We start from the raw sequence: 14801 nt of genomic DNA on the forward strand, positions 1-14801 counted from the left end.
CACATGTTATAAACAAAGTTAAGGATGACTCTTCTGGCCATATGACATTTATCAACTGCTCAATGGAACACTAGTTGTGCTCTATGTCCCACTCTACTCACCAAAGGGAATTTTTAGGAATAATAAAGTTAATGAAGTGTAGCCTGACCAAACAGTTTTTGATTAAACCACTTGCTCTCATCTTAGATTTACAGTCAAATAAAGACTGGCTTGTCTGTTTTACCTCGATGAGCAGCCAAGGCTTTTACACGACGTTAAACATAATTAGATATTATTTGCTTAATTACCCCAATAGGATAAAACATAAATAATTTACCAGGTGACAAATAATATAAGCACACTAGGTGAAATACCAAATAAACACTGTAAATTTCACTTTTAAAATTAAACTACATGTTTCTTTCTTTAGTTAAATAACCTGAATCTGTTTTTTGGCAAGTTAATTTTATGGAACATAACCTTAATTGGTATATTGATATAATTCAAAAATTTCTATACACAATGGAAACTTCCCAAAACACTTTCCTATAATTATTTGTACCGCTTAATAAATCTACAAATGAAGGATTCATTTCAAAACTGTTTCAAAGACAGCTCTATGAGATGGGATGAAGATCTTGCACTTATAGAAAGTGATTGGAACGTCACACTACAAACACATGGATTAATATAATTAAAAATCTCTGAAACATGCACGTCTCAAGACTACCAATAACACAAGATTACACTCAAACTGTGACAGATGTACCCAGTACCAGCCCCCCTTGGCCACATGTTTTGGCTTTCCCCCTTGAAAGGGGCTGTATGGTTACCATCCTCTTGACACCGTTGTCATCAGAACAGTCATTAGCTTTTTTTTTTGGAGTTAGTATATATAGTTTAATCCCCTCACAACTGATATGGCTAATCTGACCGCATTTCATACACTGCTAGTTTGCTACCTGATTACACTCATATGGTAAAATCCATGTTCTAAGGATGTGCATTTGAAACTATAAAAAATAACATTTATTTAATGAGAACAGACACAGGTACTCCACAAAATATGACCAATTCATATTGGATAGAGCTCTTCTATTTTAACCATGAAATGTTTTTTCCTTAGACCCTTCCTTTTGCACTCTACTACTATTATTTATTATGAGGAAACAAGGCAAGAAGTATCACAAGTCTCATTCACTCACAGAATGAGACAAATACCCAAGAATTTGTTGGGATATCACATTTAAAAATATATAAAGTTGAGTTAAACATTTGACTATGATGATATATGACAGTCCAAGGCAATGGAACAGAGATCCCAAAAATGCACAAAAGGTATATAAACCACCAAAATTACATAAGGGTTTATTTAAAGTCATATCCATAGCTGTATGTTTTTTACCTCTTTGAGTCTACTTGTCTTATGCAAAACACACATGTCACCAATATCAACACATTTCAACAATATTTATTTATGCTATGAACCTAAAATGTATCCATTATCTCAACATGTTTATTCCACTTACACTGTGTACTAAAATCTGCTAGACAGCAATATTCTGATGTTAGTTTTCTTAAAGTGCCTAAACCCTGTTATTCACCTCTTGATAAATACTCATTCACATTTGTGCCTTTTGTTTTGTGACCAAATGTTGCCTATGTGGTTTCTCATCTGTAGAAATCTATTCTGTTCTATCAGAACAAGTCTGAAAGTGTATACCACTAAAAGTCGTTAGGAATACTACTGATAGAATGGTTGTCTAATGCACTGCTTCCTCATAGCTTCAAGATACTGTATTCAAATCATGGCCTATTCGATGACTGTGTGCAGTTTACAGTTCATCCCATGTCTGTGTAATATTCATATTTGTTCACCTGGAAAGCATTAGGGAAAGAGGTCTCATTTTAGGTGTGTGTTACAGACCGCCCTATGCAGTCAGTAATTTCAACACACAATTTTTAGTAATATTAAAAAAGCAAGTTTACAGGGGGATATCATAGTCATTGGGGACTTTATCAGAATATTACCTGAGATAACTTTGCAAATAGTGGAGAAGGAGTTTTTAGACTTCTAAAACCTTTAACACAGTATGATAAAGCACCAATGTGGGGTGAAGCCTGTCTAGAGTTAGTTTTTTTGTAAAAATCAGGATAGAATGGAGGGTATAGATGTAAATGAATCACTAGGTTTAAGTGACTCTAATATAATACAATTCACAGTGTTTTGTAAGAGTGTAAAAGCAAAGATTACAACTGTTGAGGTTTAAGTTTAGAAGGGCAAATTTTGTGCAAATGTGGAAATATCTAAGGAGGTTATACTGGGATAAGCTTTTAAGTGCAGAGACTGTTGTGGAACAGGTTTAAAACTGTTTTACAAGTAATGCAGTACAGATACATAACTAAATTTGGAATTAATAGCAAATTAAAAATAACTCTAGTGGGTTAATAAATAATTAAAAAAAAGAAACTGCAAAGGAAAAAAAACAACTGTATAGGGGGTATAAGACTAATAATGCCAATGTGTATCATAGGGAATATGAGAACATGAGGGCAACCATTAAGAAAGATATTAGGGAAGCTAAAAGACAGTTGGAGAGAAATATAGCAGATAAAGCAAAATATGAACCAGAAAGATTCTTTCAGTATTTTACTGGTAAAAGAACAGTCAAGGAGGTGAAAGATATCAGGAATAATAAACAGGAATTAAAAATACAGACAGTGAAATAGCGGAATCTCTAAATAAGCATTTTTCTAAGATCTTCACAAGTGTGGAAGTAGATAACCTCCCAGTGGTAAATGGGACTACTAAGGAGGTACTGATTGATATCGAAATTGTAGAAGAAGTACTAAAAAATTGGTTGAAATCAAACAGTTCACCAAGACCTGATAATATTTACCCTCAAGTGCTTAAGGAGGTTATCAAGTACATATATTAAACCCTTGACACATATTTTTAGGAAGTCACTGCACACTGGGGAAATTCCAATAGCTGGAAAATGGCAAGTATTATGCCATTTATATAAAAAGGATGACTGTGCAGATCCAAGCAACTATAGGTCAATAAGCTTAATGTGTATCACAGGAAAATTAATGGAAGGAATTATTAAGGATAAGATTGAGGAGCATATGGCAAGTACAAGAGTTTTTCTAATCAGTCAGCAGGGTTCAAAAGAGGGAGGTCCTGTTTTACAAACATGCTAGAATTCTATGAGGAAATTACAAACGGATATGATCAAAGTGGAGCGTCTGATATTATTTATTTGGACTTTTAGAAAGCATTTGATAAAGTGCCACATGAGAGGCTGGGCATCAAACTAAAAGAAGTGGGAGTTCAGGGTGATGTTTTTAGATGGGTGCAGAATTGGCTCAGACACAGGAAGCAGAAGGTGAAGGTATGATGAACCTCACCAGAATTGGCCGATGTTAAGAGTGGTGCTCCACAAGGGTCAGTGCTGGGACTGCTGCTATTTTTAATATATATACAAATGATTTGCATAGGAATATAAGTAACAAGCTGGTTAAGTTTGCTGATGATACCAAGAAAGGTGGATTAGCAGATAATTTGGAATTCGTTATATCATTACAGAAGGACTTGGATAGCATACAGGCTTGGGCATATTTGCGGGAGATTAAATTTTATGTCAGTAAATATAAAGTATTACACATAGGAATTAAAATGTTAGGTTTGAGTACACAATGGGAGGTCTGAAAATCAAAAGTAAACCTTAGAGGGATTTAAGAGTCATACTGGACTCTACGCTGTTAACTTCCCGACAGTGTTCAGAAGCCATTAAGAAGGCTAACAGAATGTTAGGATATAGAGCACGATGTGTGGAGTACAAGTCCAAGGAGGTTATGCTCAGCCTTTGTAATGCACTGGTGAGGCCTCATCTGGAGTGCAGTGCTAGAAAAGGTCCAGAGAAGAGCGACTAGGCTGATTCCAGGGCTACAGGGGATGGGTTATGAGGAAAGATTAAAAGAGCTGAGCCTTTTCAGGTTAAACAAAAGAAGATTAAGAGGTGACATGATTTAAATGTTTAAAATTAGAAGGGAATTAGTACAGTGGATCAAGACTTTTATTTTAAAATGAGTTCATGAAGAACAACGGGACACAGTTGGAAAATTGTTAAGGGAAAATTTTGCACAAACTTTAGGAAGTTTTTCTTTACACAGAGAGCCATAGGCACTTGGAATAATCTACCTAATAGCATGGTAGACAGTAAGACTGTAGGGACTTTCAAAACTAGACAATGTTTTTTTAGAAGAATTAAGTGGATAGGGCTGATGAGTTTTGTTGGGCTTAATAGCTTGTTCTCATCTGGACAGTTCTAGTTGCATATACAGAGACTAACAACTATCCTTGAACTAAAGAAACTCCAAGTCACTGACAAATTACATCTCTGCTCAAAGTTAAAAACTGCATGCATGCACTAAAACTTTATTACTGATGTATTTCTAATTTCTTCTAACATTATACTAGGTTAAGAGTTGTACAACATTTTACTTTTTAGCTTTCATTATTACAGAAATAAAATAATACAAATGAAACATCAAAAACAAATCTTAATTTATCAGTGAATAATACTTACTTGATAGCAGCAAAGTATCTATTTGAAAGCTTGTGTGGGCCAGCTGGAAGACCATTTGGAGGATAATGGACACTACTAGCAAACAAATGTGTTCGTTGTTCAATGAAAACTGAAAAAGAAAACAGAAACATTTTTTTTTTTAATTACACGCAAGACCGTGTCTTTCAAAATGAACCACATATTCTTATAGACAAGATAAAATACAGAAATCTATAGGGTATCCACTGCCACTTAAAGCCAAGAAGTTTTGAAAATAAAAAAAAAACTTTCATTTGATCATTTAAATAGGCCCAAATTTGGAAATGACTATAGCACAGGCTAATTAAATGTTACGATACAGTATATTCAATACTGGTTTCAGTCACTGGTACATCAAAAAAAAACGCAAAAAGTGTTTTTGGAAAATATGAATATAAAGCTACTATATTATCTTATATATAAACATCTACACGTGGAAGTGTGTCTGTCTGCCCGGCCCGGAAGTGAGAGGTGGAATCAGAGTAAGGGCTCCACCTCTGAGGATACACAAGCAAGGCCCGCATGTTAGCAATGTGAAACCTTTGACGCGGTTAGCGGCTAATACAGAAGCAAGGCAAGCACATCAGCAAAACGGTATCCTTTTACTTTTCCTTACACCGCTAATACATAAGTGAGGCAAGCATACCGGCAAAACGAAACCTCTGAAGAAAGACAGTCACTTAGTCGCTAATACACAAACAATGCGAGCATGTTAGCAACACGAATCCTTTTAGGAGAGAGAGAGAGAGACACCCAATGTAGTTCTTTCCAATTACCTGACATCTCTACATTTCAAATTTTTTTCTGATGATTTCAATACTTTCTAGGACCGCATGCTTTTTACAGCACTGGCTTACACAGCTAGTTAATACATAAAAGTATTTGCTAGTGATTTAATGGTAAGGAGAATTGCACATTTAGTACAACAATTTGCTAAGCCTCTTATCTCAAGGAAGTTACTGGAGCAAAACTAATTTTGTTAATGGATTAATTTTCCTTACGTCATTTTTCACCAGACAAAGGAAGACTTAACAGCAGGAACACCATGGGATAAAAATCTGGAGCATGTGCTATCACAGAATATTTAGTTCAAGGGAGTTCAATTGTCACCTCAGTAACATAAAACTCAAGGCTAAATTGAGTAATTGCTGCAACTGGCCACAAGATTTGTGATAGAAGAAAAAAATCTTTTTTTCAGCGAACACTTTCTGAGGAGGAATCGTTTTATGTACAAGATAGGATTGTTAACTTTTTTCAAACAAACACCTACAGTGCATCCGGAAAGTATTCACAGCGCATCACTTTTTCCACATTTTGTTATGTTACAGCCTTATTCCAAAATGGATTAAACTTATTTTTTTCCTCAGAATTCAACACACAACACCCCATAATGACAACGTGAAAAAGTTTACTTGAGGTTTTAGCAAATTTATTAAAAATAAAAAAACTGAGAAATCACATGTACATAAGTATTCACAGCCTTTGCTCAATACTTTGTTGATGCACCTTTGGCAGCAATTACAGCCTCAAGTCTTTTTGAATATGATGCCACAAGCTTGGCACACTTATCCTTGGCCAGTTTCACCCATTCCTCTTTGCAGCACCTCTAAAGCTCCTTCAGGTTGGATGGGAAGATTCAGTGCACAGCCATTTTAAGATCTCTCCAGAGATGTTCAATCGGATTCAAGTCTGGGCTCTGGCTCGGCCACTCAAGGACATTCACAGAGTTGTCCTGAAACCACTCCTTTGATATCTTGGCTGTGTGCTTAGGGTCGTTGTCCTGCTGAAAGATGAACCGTCTCCCCAGTCTGAGGTCAAGAGCGTTCTGGAGCAGGTTTTTATCCAGGATGTCTCTGTACATTGCTGCAGTCATCTTTCCCTTTATCCTGACTAGTCTCCCAGTTCCTGCCACTGAAAAACATCCCCACAGCATGATGCTGCCACCACCATGCTTCACTGTAGAGATGGTATTGTCCAGGTGATGAGCGGTGCCTGGTTTCTTCCAAACGTGACGCCTGGCATTCACACCAAAGAGTTCAATCTTTGTCTCATTAGACCAGAGAATTTTGTTTCTCATGGTCTGAGAATCCTTCAAGTGCCCTTTGGCAAACTCCAGGTGGGCTGCCATGTTCCTTTTACTAAGGAGTGGCTTCAGTCTGGCCACTCTACAATACAGGCCTGATTGGTGGATTGCTGCAGAGATGGTTGTCCTTCTGGAAGGTTCTCCTCTCTCCACAGAGGACCTCTGGAGCTCTGATAGAGTGACCATCGGGTTCTTGGTCACCTCCCTGACTAAGGCCCTTCTCCACCGATCGCTCAGTTTAGATGGCCGGCCAGCTCTAGGAAGAGTCCTGGTGGTTTTGAACTTCTTCCACTTACGGATGATGGAGGCCACTGTGCTCATTGGGACCTTCAAAGCATGAGAAATTTTTCTGTAACCTTCCCCAGATTTGTGCATCGAGACAATCCTGTCTCAGAGGTCTACAGACAATTCCTTTGACTTCATGCTTGGTTTGTGCTCTGACATGAACTGTCAACTGTGGGACCTTCTATAGACAGGTGTGTGCCTTTCCAAATCACGTCCAATCAACTGAATTTACCACAGGTGGACTCCAATTAAGCTGCAGAAACATCTCAAGGATGATCAGAGGAAACAGGATGCACCTGAGCTCAATTTGCAGCTTCATGGCAAAGGCTGTGAATACTTATGTACATGTGATTTCTCGGTTTTTTTATTTTTAATAAATCTACAAAAACCTCAAGTAAACTTTTTCACGTTGTCATTATGGGGTGTTGTGTGTAGAATTCTGAGGAAAAAAATGAATTTAATCCATTTTGGAATAAGGCTGTAACATAACAAAATGTGGAAAAAGTGATGCGCTGTGAATACTTTCCGGATGCACTGCACATACCATCAAAAATGACATCCACCTGAAAAAGTAACATCAAATAATTGACTCTTTGACTTGTATCTCTGTAGGACAGATTAGAAATAGTGTTTGCACTGTTTTGCCCAATGACTGTGATTATATTAAATTACTTCATTTTGCTGAAATTCCCCTTGGAGGTTAATAAATTAATATCTGATGTAAAACTGCTGGTTTGACATTGTGCTGAATGAGCAGTTGCTCACGAAGTCCAAGATGACACACATTACCTGCATTGTGAGGGAGCATCAGTTATGGCACTACGGCCATGTGGCGTGATTCCCTGATGGTGATACCGGCTCACAGGGCTGTCATTGTTGAGGACCTGAGCAGCTGGGCCAGACCAAGGGGTCGCCCACAGAACACCTGGCTACAGCAGATAGATGGTCATTTCCAGAGTGTGGGACTCGACTGCATGTCTGCCTTGGACGTTGCCAACCAGGATCCCAAGCTGTTTTGTTGTGTGGTGGGTGTTGCAACGTGCTGTACCAGTGCATCCTCCCCAACCTGACATGTACAACCACCCTAGACAAGCTTGGATTATATTGTGCAATTGGCGATTGTCTTTATTAAAGGTAATTTGTAAAATCAAGATAGAGTACAATTGCCTACACACCTTTTTCTTACTAGATTATCACAATCAGGTTATTTGATTCACTGGGGGCAGAAACTAAATCAACAACCCTACAGTTTAAAGTGCAAAGTCTTGGCCATTTCATTACATGTCCTGCCTGGTAATGTCATATTAATAACAGAAATATAGTGTTATACAAGACATCCTTAAAGGAATACTCCACCTAAAAAAGATATTTTATTATATGTGACTTACTCCATGTAGTTTGTCTTGTTTGGGAAAACAAAACCCTCAAAACTTTCCAAATACATCCAGTCTCAAGAAGCAAAGGATTTGATTTAAGAAAGCATATATTCCGCGTTTCTGAGGCATATCTCTCTATTGTAATAAAAAAAAATCTTGGGAAGAAAGACGAGACGTGACTTTCTCAGAGAGACACTTTCACATCACACGAGACGAGACTTTGTGCCAAGAGATTTAACCACACCCTGGGGCCGGAAAGAAAACCGGAAATAAAAGACAAAGAGTAGATGACAAAATAGAATGTCGTAAAGAATTCAAAACCATTGGCACGATACACATGCAGAGCAGATTAGAGATAATGGAAGTACGAAAATTCAGAAGTCTCAAAAAAATGATAGTAAAAATCGCATTAGTGCAAACAAACAGAAAATATTACTTGGTGAAATAACGGAACAGCAAAAAGAGAACGAATATATTTTTCAGATTTAAACTTTAAGTCGGAGACTTGTAGATTGTCTAAGTTATGTTGCCATCAGGGAAAAGTAGCGTTTGTTCCCAGTGAAGAGGCATATCCACGAGAATGAAAAGATTTGTTGCTTGGTGAAAATAAAATCCACATATGCTGTCACTCTTGGGTCACAGAGTTGCACAGATACACAGGAGATTTTAGAGACAGAAACATTATTCAAACACTTTAAACGAACATTAAGTCACTTTCAGGAGTGAATTGAGCTCTGTGTGCGGTCAGAGGGGACAGTTCCGTATCTCAATTAAAAGAATAGAAAATCTTCCTCTTCATAGGGGCAAGCCTCGGGAGCGGGACCCCCAACAGGAGCAGAGGATGTCTGGGGGAGAAGAGAGACAAGGCAGTGAGACAAAAGGACAGCTGCTGTACAGGGTTTTAAATGTTCGAAGCGCCAAGTAAGATGGAGATTACGCAACACAGCAGCAAAAACAAGCCAGCAGCTAATTGAGCAAAGAGAAGGTAAAAAAAAAAAAAAAAAACTATTTGTTTCCCATTGTACCACCGTTTAAGAGAGGTTTTCAGAGGAGCAACCGCAACTTCTTGGGGTGTGTTCAGCCCCACTCTTCACAACGAGAGTGGCATAGACAAAAAGCGGCTGGCGCGTAGCGCAGGCCGGGGTTTTGTTGGCAAGCAATGCGAGCAGGGGGCTAAGCCCCCTAGTTTATGACAAAGTAAATGTTTTGACATTTACTCGGGATAAGCCTCTAATGCTGGTACACATACTGAATCATATAGAGGCCTACTTCTGCCACTCAAAATTTATTGTGTAATTTTGCAAAGATATTGCCTGCTGCACGCACATGTTTCAGTAGTCTAGTGATAGCTAGTAAGGGAGAGGCTGAGAATGTGCATAATGTGCAATAAAGTGACAAGAACTGAACAGACATTATAGGAATACATTTAGTTTTAAGCAGGTTAAAGTTTAGTAAGATTGGAGCGTATGTTTAACAAAGGCAGATGGGTAGTACAGAGCTGTTACTTCTGCCACACAGTGCCACGGTCTACGTGGAGTTTGCAGGTTTACCCCATGTATTTACAGATGAATTGACGTTAGTGAGTATGGTTAACTGCAGAGAAGTATCTGTTTTAACCCTGAATGCTGGTTATATGCGAGTAAAACTTTGGTTCAATTACCAAAAAAATGTAGACCTTCTTGTGCTCTAAAGTAAATTGCATGCATTCCCTTTTTCTGAGTATAAGGTTTGTTATTTATGGAAGTGTACAAACTGCAATAATTGTTTTAACTTTCTTTTTTTTTTTTTAAAGATCTTACCTCTCTCTTTCATGGTACTAAGACACCACTGCTCATTTGACCATGTTGTTTGTCCCTCTTGTCCTTTGAACATTACCTTGGTATGAAATTCACAGCATTGCCAGTGAATGACACCAACTATATTCAGTGTCATGATTTTCTTACAAAAACTAACCATACACTGAGGCATAGTTCTGACTCCAATGATAAGAGTAACAAAGTAATATTTACTCTTAAACATGACTTGTTTTGCCAAATAATAAATTGTTTGGAAATAAAACCAAACACCAAAGAGAATACAAGGGCAACAGTTTAAAAAATCTGGCATGTCTACATAAAGCTCTCATTTTTAAAACAATAAATACTGCATGCCAATGTTTTATTATGTGTAACGAAACAGGATTTGAATCTTGTTTAAAAATTATACTTCTTTCGCTCCCTAACTGTAAAACAACTATGGCACAAATGTGTGCAAAAGATGCAACATAATCATTTTGGCACAGAACAAAATATATTGCAGAGATTTTGGCCAAATCCAATCAGCCTATACCATTTGGCAACAATAATACATGCGCTGTGTTTAATTTAGATTAAGAGATTCATTACATGGGGTGCTGTTTATAAGGCAAGAAGCACCTACTGTGATAGCTATGTCTGTCTGCCTGTCCATGTCTAATCTTTAAATATATTTGTTGAGACAGTTCAGTTTTCATTGAGATACTTCAAACAGTCTAATTAATACATTTTTGGAATGTTTAAACTGTCACTTAGAAAACCACTAACAAATCTGCTAATCCACCTATCTTACAAGAGAGAAAATATTTTGCTTCCTCTACTATGAATTAGCTTACTGTTTCAATTTTACCTTGACATCTAGGTTTGCATGTAAACTTCTGAATCAGTTACATTTTTTCTGCCTTTTAAAATCTTTCCAGCTGCTTGAGTGCAAATAGAAGAAAACCAATTTATCACCATCTTACTCCACTGATGCTTTAAGTCATCAGGTAAGCTAAATTACCTTCCTAACCAATAAAGTATAAAACGCAAGGACAGAAAACAAAAGGTTATCTAGATATGAATGAATAACCCTTTGGTGTGTATGCCATTGCACAGAGTAAATAAATATTTACTCAGTACTCTTAACTTTGCACTAAACAAATCTTACTGCTGCATTATCTACGGATTATAATGACTTGCTATTTTACCAACACTGTAATTTACCATCAGAGTGCTACATTCACCTGGGGTCCATAATGGTGAATTGCTCTAATAAAGTTTGCCATTCACTTCTGTTACTCCTTAACATTTGACATAACTCAGTAGCTCTACAAATCATGCTCAAACAAATAAGAAATTAATTACAATTTTTTTTTATGGTTATGTTTATTGGAAATTCTCACTGTGTGCTAATATGTGTGAGTGAGAGTAGTCTGTGATGGACTAGAGTCCTGTCCAACCTTTTGCCCAATCCTAGCGGGGTTGACTTGTTACACCATATGTACATTTTCAAACTTATTTGTATCTGTCATGTCAACAGACTTGCATGCTAACTCACTGACTAACACTCTCTTGAAACTATAGGAGAGTAATAATTGTGTTCATTCGAGAAATGTGCACAATTTTAGTCCTTGGTATCAATGAAAATAAACGAAAATTAATATTGGAAAAACATTTTTATGACAGAAAATCAAAGTAAGATTCTAATGCATATCCATTTATTTTTTGGATGTATCAGCGTTCTTTAAACATTTTAGACCTCACCTAGTTTGGAAACAAGATAAAAGAGTCCTTAAAATCAGTAAAATTTAAACTAAAGGAACATTATTAACCTTTGAGAGACAAAACACCTCATATGTAAAAATATGAATAATGCTGATCATTGCATATTCCTTGGAAAAGTAAAAAAAGAGACCATACTATGTTCTGCTTTACTTCTTAACAGACACGGTTGAGACCAACAACTGACAGCAAACTAATAAAAATGAAAACTGACAGTCAATAAACAATAAAGACGAGGGTGGATAAATGAAGAGATTGAACATTTTACCCTGAGTTGTTCCGGAGTTTACGGATTGTGAAAAAAAGCCAAAATCCACAAATGTTAATTTAAACTTGACTATTGAAACAGTGATCTGTTCTAAACATGATTAACTAATAGGAAACTGGCGACTATTATGTTTTTTGCTGACACTCATACGTGGTAGGGTGTTGTACCGTGTTAGCCAAGATTATTACAAATTGCCTGGAGAAGAGGCCCGAGTTGCCTCGAAAGCTTAAATATTGTAATCTTATTAGTTAACACATAAAATGTTATCATTTTGCTTGACTTCTCACTACTTAGATTCATACATAATATAGTTTCATAATGAGATTAAATGAAGAAATCCGAAATGTGAATACTAAGGAAATGAACAAGGTAATCACGCGAAGGAGATATCAAAATAAAATACGTTATACCGAAGCGATACCGAAAATTAAAACTGACCTTTACCAAAGCGCCTCACACACGCTGCCATGTTTATACCTGCGGTGTCCCCCACTAACAGTGTTCCGTGGAGAAAACAATAATTCGGCTAAAACAATTCCGAGCACTCGTCGTATCGTTTGATTATCGAATAAAATTGTGATGTGTTTAATGAAAGATTGCAAAATTACGTGGAATATAAATATGCTATTCTATTGTTTCAGTATGCGTTCATTTTAACTGGATAGTAAAAGTAAATTAAGAAGTGTTCGTGTGTGTGTGTGTGTATATATATATATATATATATATATATACTGCTCAAAAGAATTAAAGGAACACTTTTAAACCAGAGTATAGCATAAAGTCAATGAAACTTATGGGATATTAATCTGGTCAGTTAAGTAGCAGAGGGGGTTGTTAATCAGTTTCAGCTGCTGTGGTGTTAATGAAATTAATAACAGATGCACTAGAGGGGCAACAATGAGATGACCCCAAAACAGGAATGGTTTAACAGGTGGAGGCCACTGACATTTTTCCCTCCTCATCTTTTCTGACTGTTTCTTTACTAGTTTTGCATTTGGCTACAGTCAGTGTCACTACTGGTAGCATGAGGCGATACCTGGACCCTACAGAGGTTGCACAGGTAGTCCAACTTCTCCAGGATGGCACATCAATACGTGTCATTGCCAGAAGGTTTGCTGTGTCTCCCTGCACAGTCTCAAGGGCATGGAGGAGATTCCAGGAGACAAGCAGTTACTCTAGGAGAGCTGGAGAGGGCCATAGAAGGTCCATAACCCATCAGCAGGACCAGTATCTGCTCCTTTGGGCAAGGAGGAACAGGATGAGCACTGCCAGAGCCCTACAAAATGATCTCCAGCAGGCCACTGGTGTGAATGTCTCTGACCAAACAACCAGAAAGACTTCATGAGGGTGACCCAAGGGCCCCATGTCCTCTAATGGGCCCTGAGCTCACTGCCCAGCAGCATGCAGCTCGATTGGCATTCACCATAGAATACCAGAATTGGCAGATGTACCACTGGTGCCCTGTGCTTTTTACAGAGGAGAGCAGGTTCACCCTGAGCACGTGACAGAAGTGAAAGGGTCTGGAGAAGCCATGGAGAACATTATGCTGCCTGTAACATCATTCAGCATGGGCAATTTGGTGGTGGGTTAATGATTGTCTGGGGAGGCATATACATGGAGGGTCACACAGACCGCTACAGGCTTGACAAAGGCACCTTGGCTGCCATTAGGTATCAGGATGAAATCCTTGGACCCATTGTCAGACCCTATGCTGGTACAGTGGCTCCTGGTGCACGACAATTCCTGGCCTCATGTGGTGAGAGTATGCAGGCAGTTCCTGGAGGATGAAGGAATTGATACCATTGACTGGCCTCCACACTTTCCTGACCTAAATCCAATAGAACACCTCTGGGACATTATGTTTTGGTCCATCCAATGCCACCAGGTTGCACCTCAGACTGTCCAGGAGCTCAGTGATGCCCTGGTCCAGATCTGGGAGGAGATCCCCCACAACACCATCTGTCATCTCATTAGAAGCATGCACCGATGTTGTCAGGCATGTATACAAGAACACAGGGGCCATACAAAGTGTTGCGTACAAATTTGAGTTGCTGCAATTAAATTTTGGCAAAATGGACTAGCCTGCCACATAATTTTTTCACTCTGATTTTTGGGGCGTCTTTGAATTCAGGGCTCTGTAGGTTGATCATTTTCATTTCCATCAAACGATGTGGCATCCTTTCGTTCCTAACACATTACCCAGTCTATATCAGTATAGATATCCAGGAGGATTTCTTTTCCCATTGAGATCTGATGTGTTTTCAAAGTGTTCCTTTAATTTTTTGAGCAGTTTATATATATATATATATATATATATATATATATATATATATATATATATATATATATATACACACACACATCTATTTTACACTGTAATAACTGTACTATTTTCAAGTAATGTTTGAATTTCACGGGGCCAGGTGGCATAGAGGTTAGCAAAGTCTCACGACTCCAACATTCTTAATTTGAATTCCAGTGTGTGTATTTCTCTTAGGGTATATGGCTTTCTTCCGACATTCCTGAGACAAACTTGCTACGTTAATTGATGGATTTAAATAATCCCCCTGTATGGATATCAGTGCGTGTGTGCTTAGTGCGCAAGTGTGCGCTGCAGTGAACTAGCGGTCCATCCATTGTTGA

General features: G+C 37.8%; 1 protein-coding gene across 1 annotated transcript in view; it reads right to left on the reverse strand.

The window, feature by feature from the left end:
- mrpl1 (mitochondrial ribosomal protein L1) overlaps positions 1 to 12693 on the reverse strand; it is a 37947-nt gene extending 25254 nt beyond the window's left edge. Inside the window, exons 1-2 of the mRNA XM_039758546.1 lie at positions 12597 to 12693; positions 4572 to 4680 (exon numbers count right to left, since the gene is read on the reverse strand). Coding sequence (XP_039614480.1) covers positions 4572 to 4680; positions 12597 to 12627 — 140 coding nt within the window. The 5' untranslated portion in view covers positions 12628 to 12693. The remainder of the gene's footprint in view (positions 1 to 4571; positions 4681 to 12596) is intronic.
- Between the last annotated feature and the right edge of the window lie 2108 nt (positions 12694 to 14801).

This window comes from Polypterus senegalus, chromosome 7 (genome assembly GCF_016835505.1).
Source record: "Polypterus senegalus isolate Bchr_013 chromosome 7, ASM1683550v1, whole genome shotgun sequence".
Lineage (NCBI taxonomy): Eukaryota > Metazoa > Chordata > Cladistia > Polypteriformes > Polypteridae > Polypterus > Polypterus senegalus.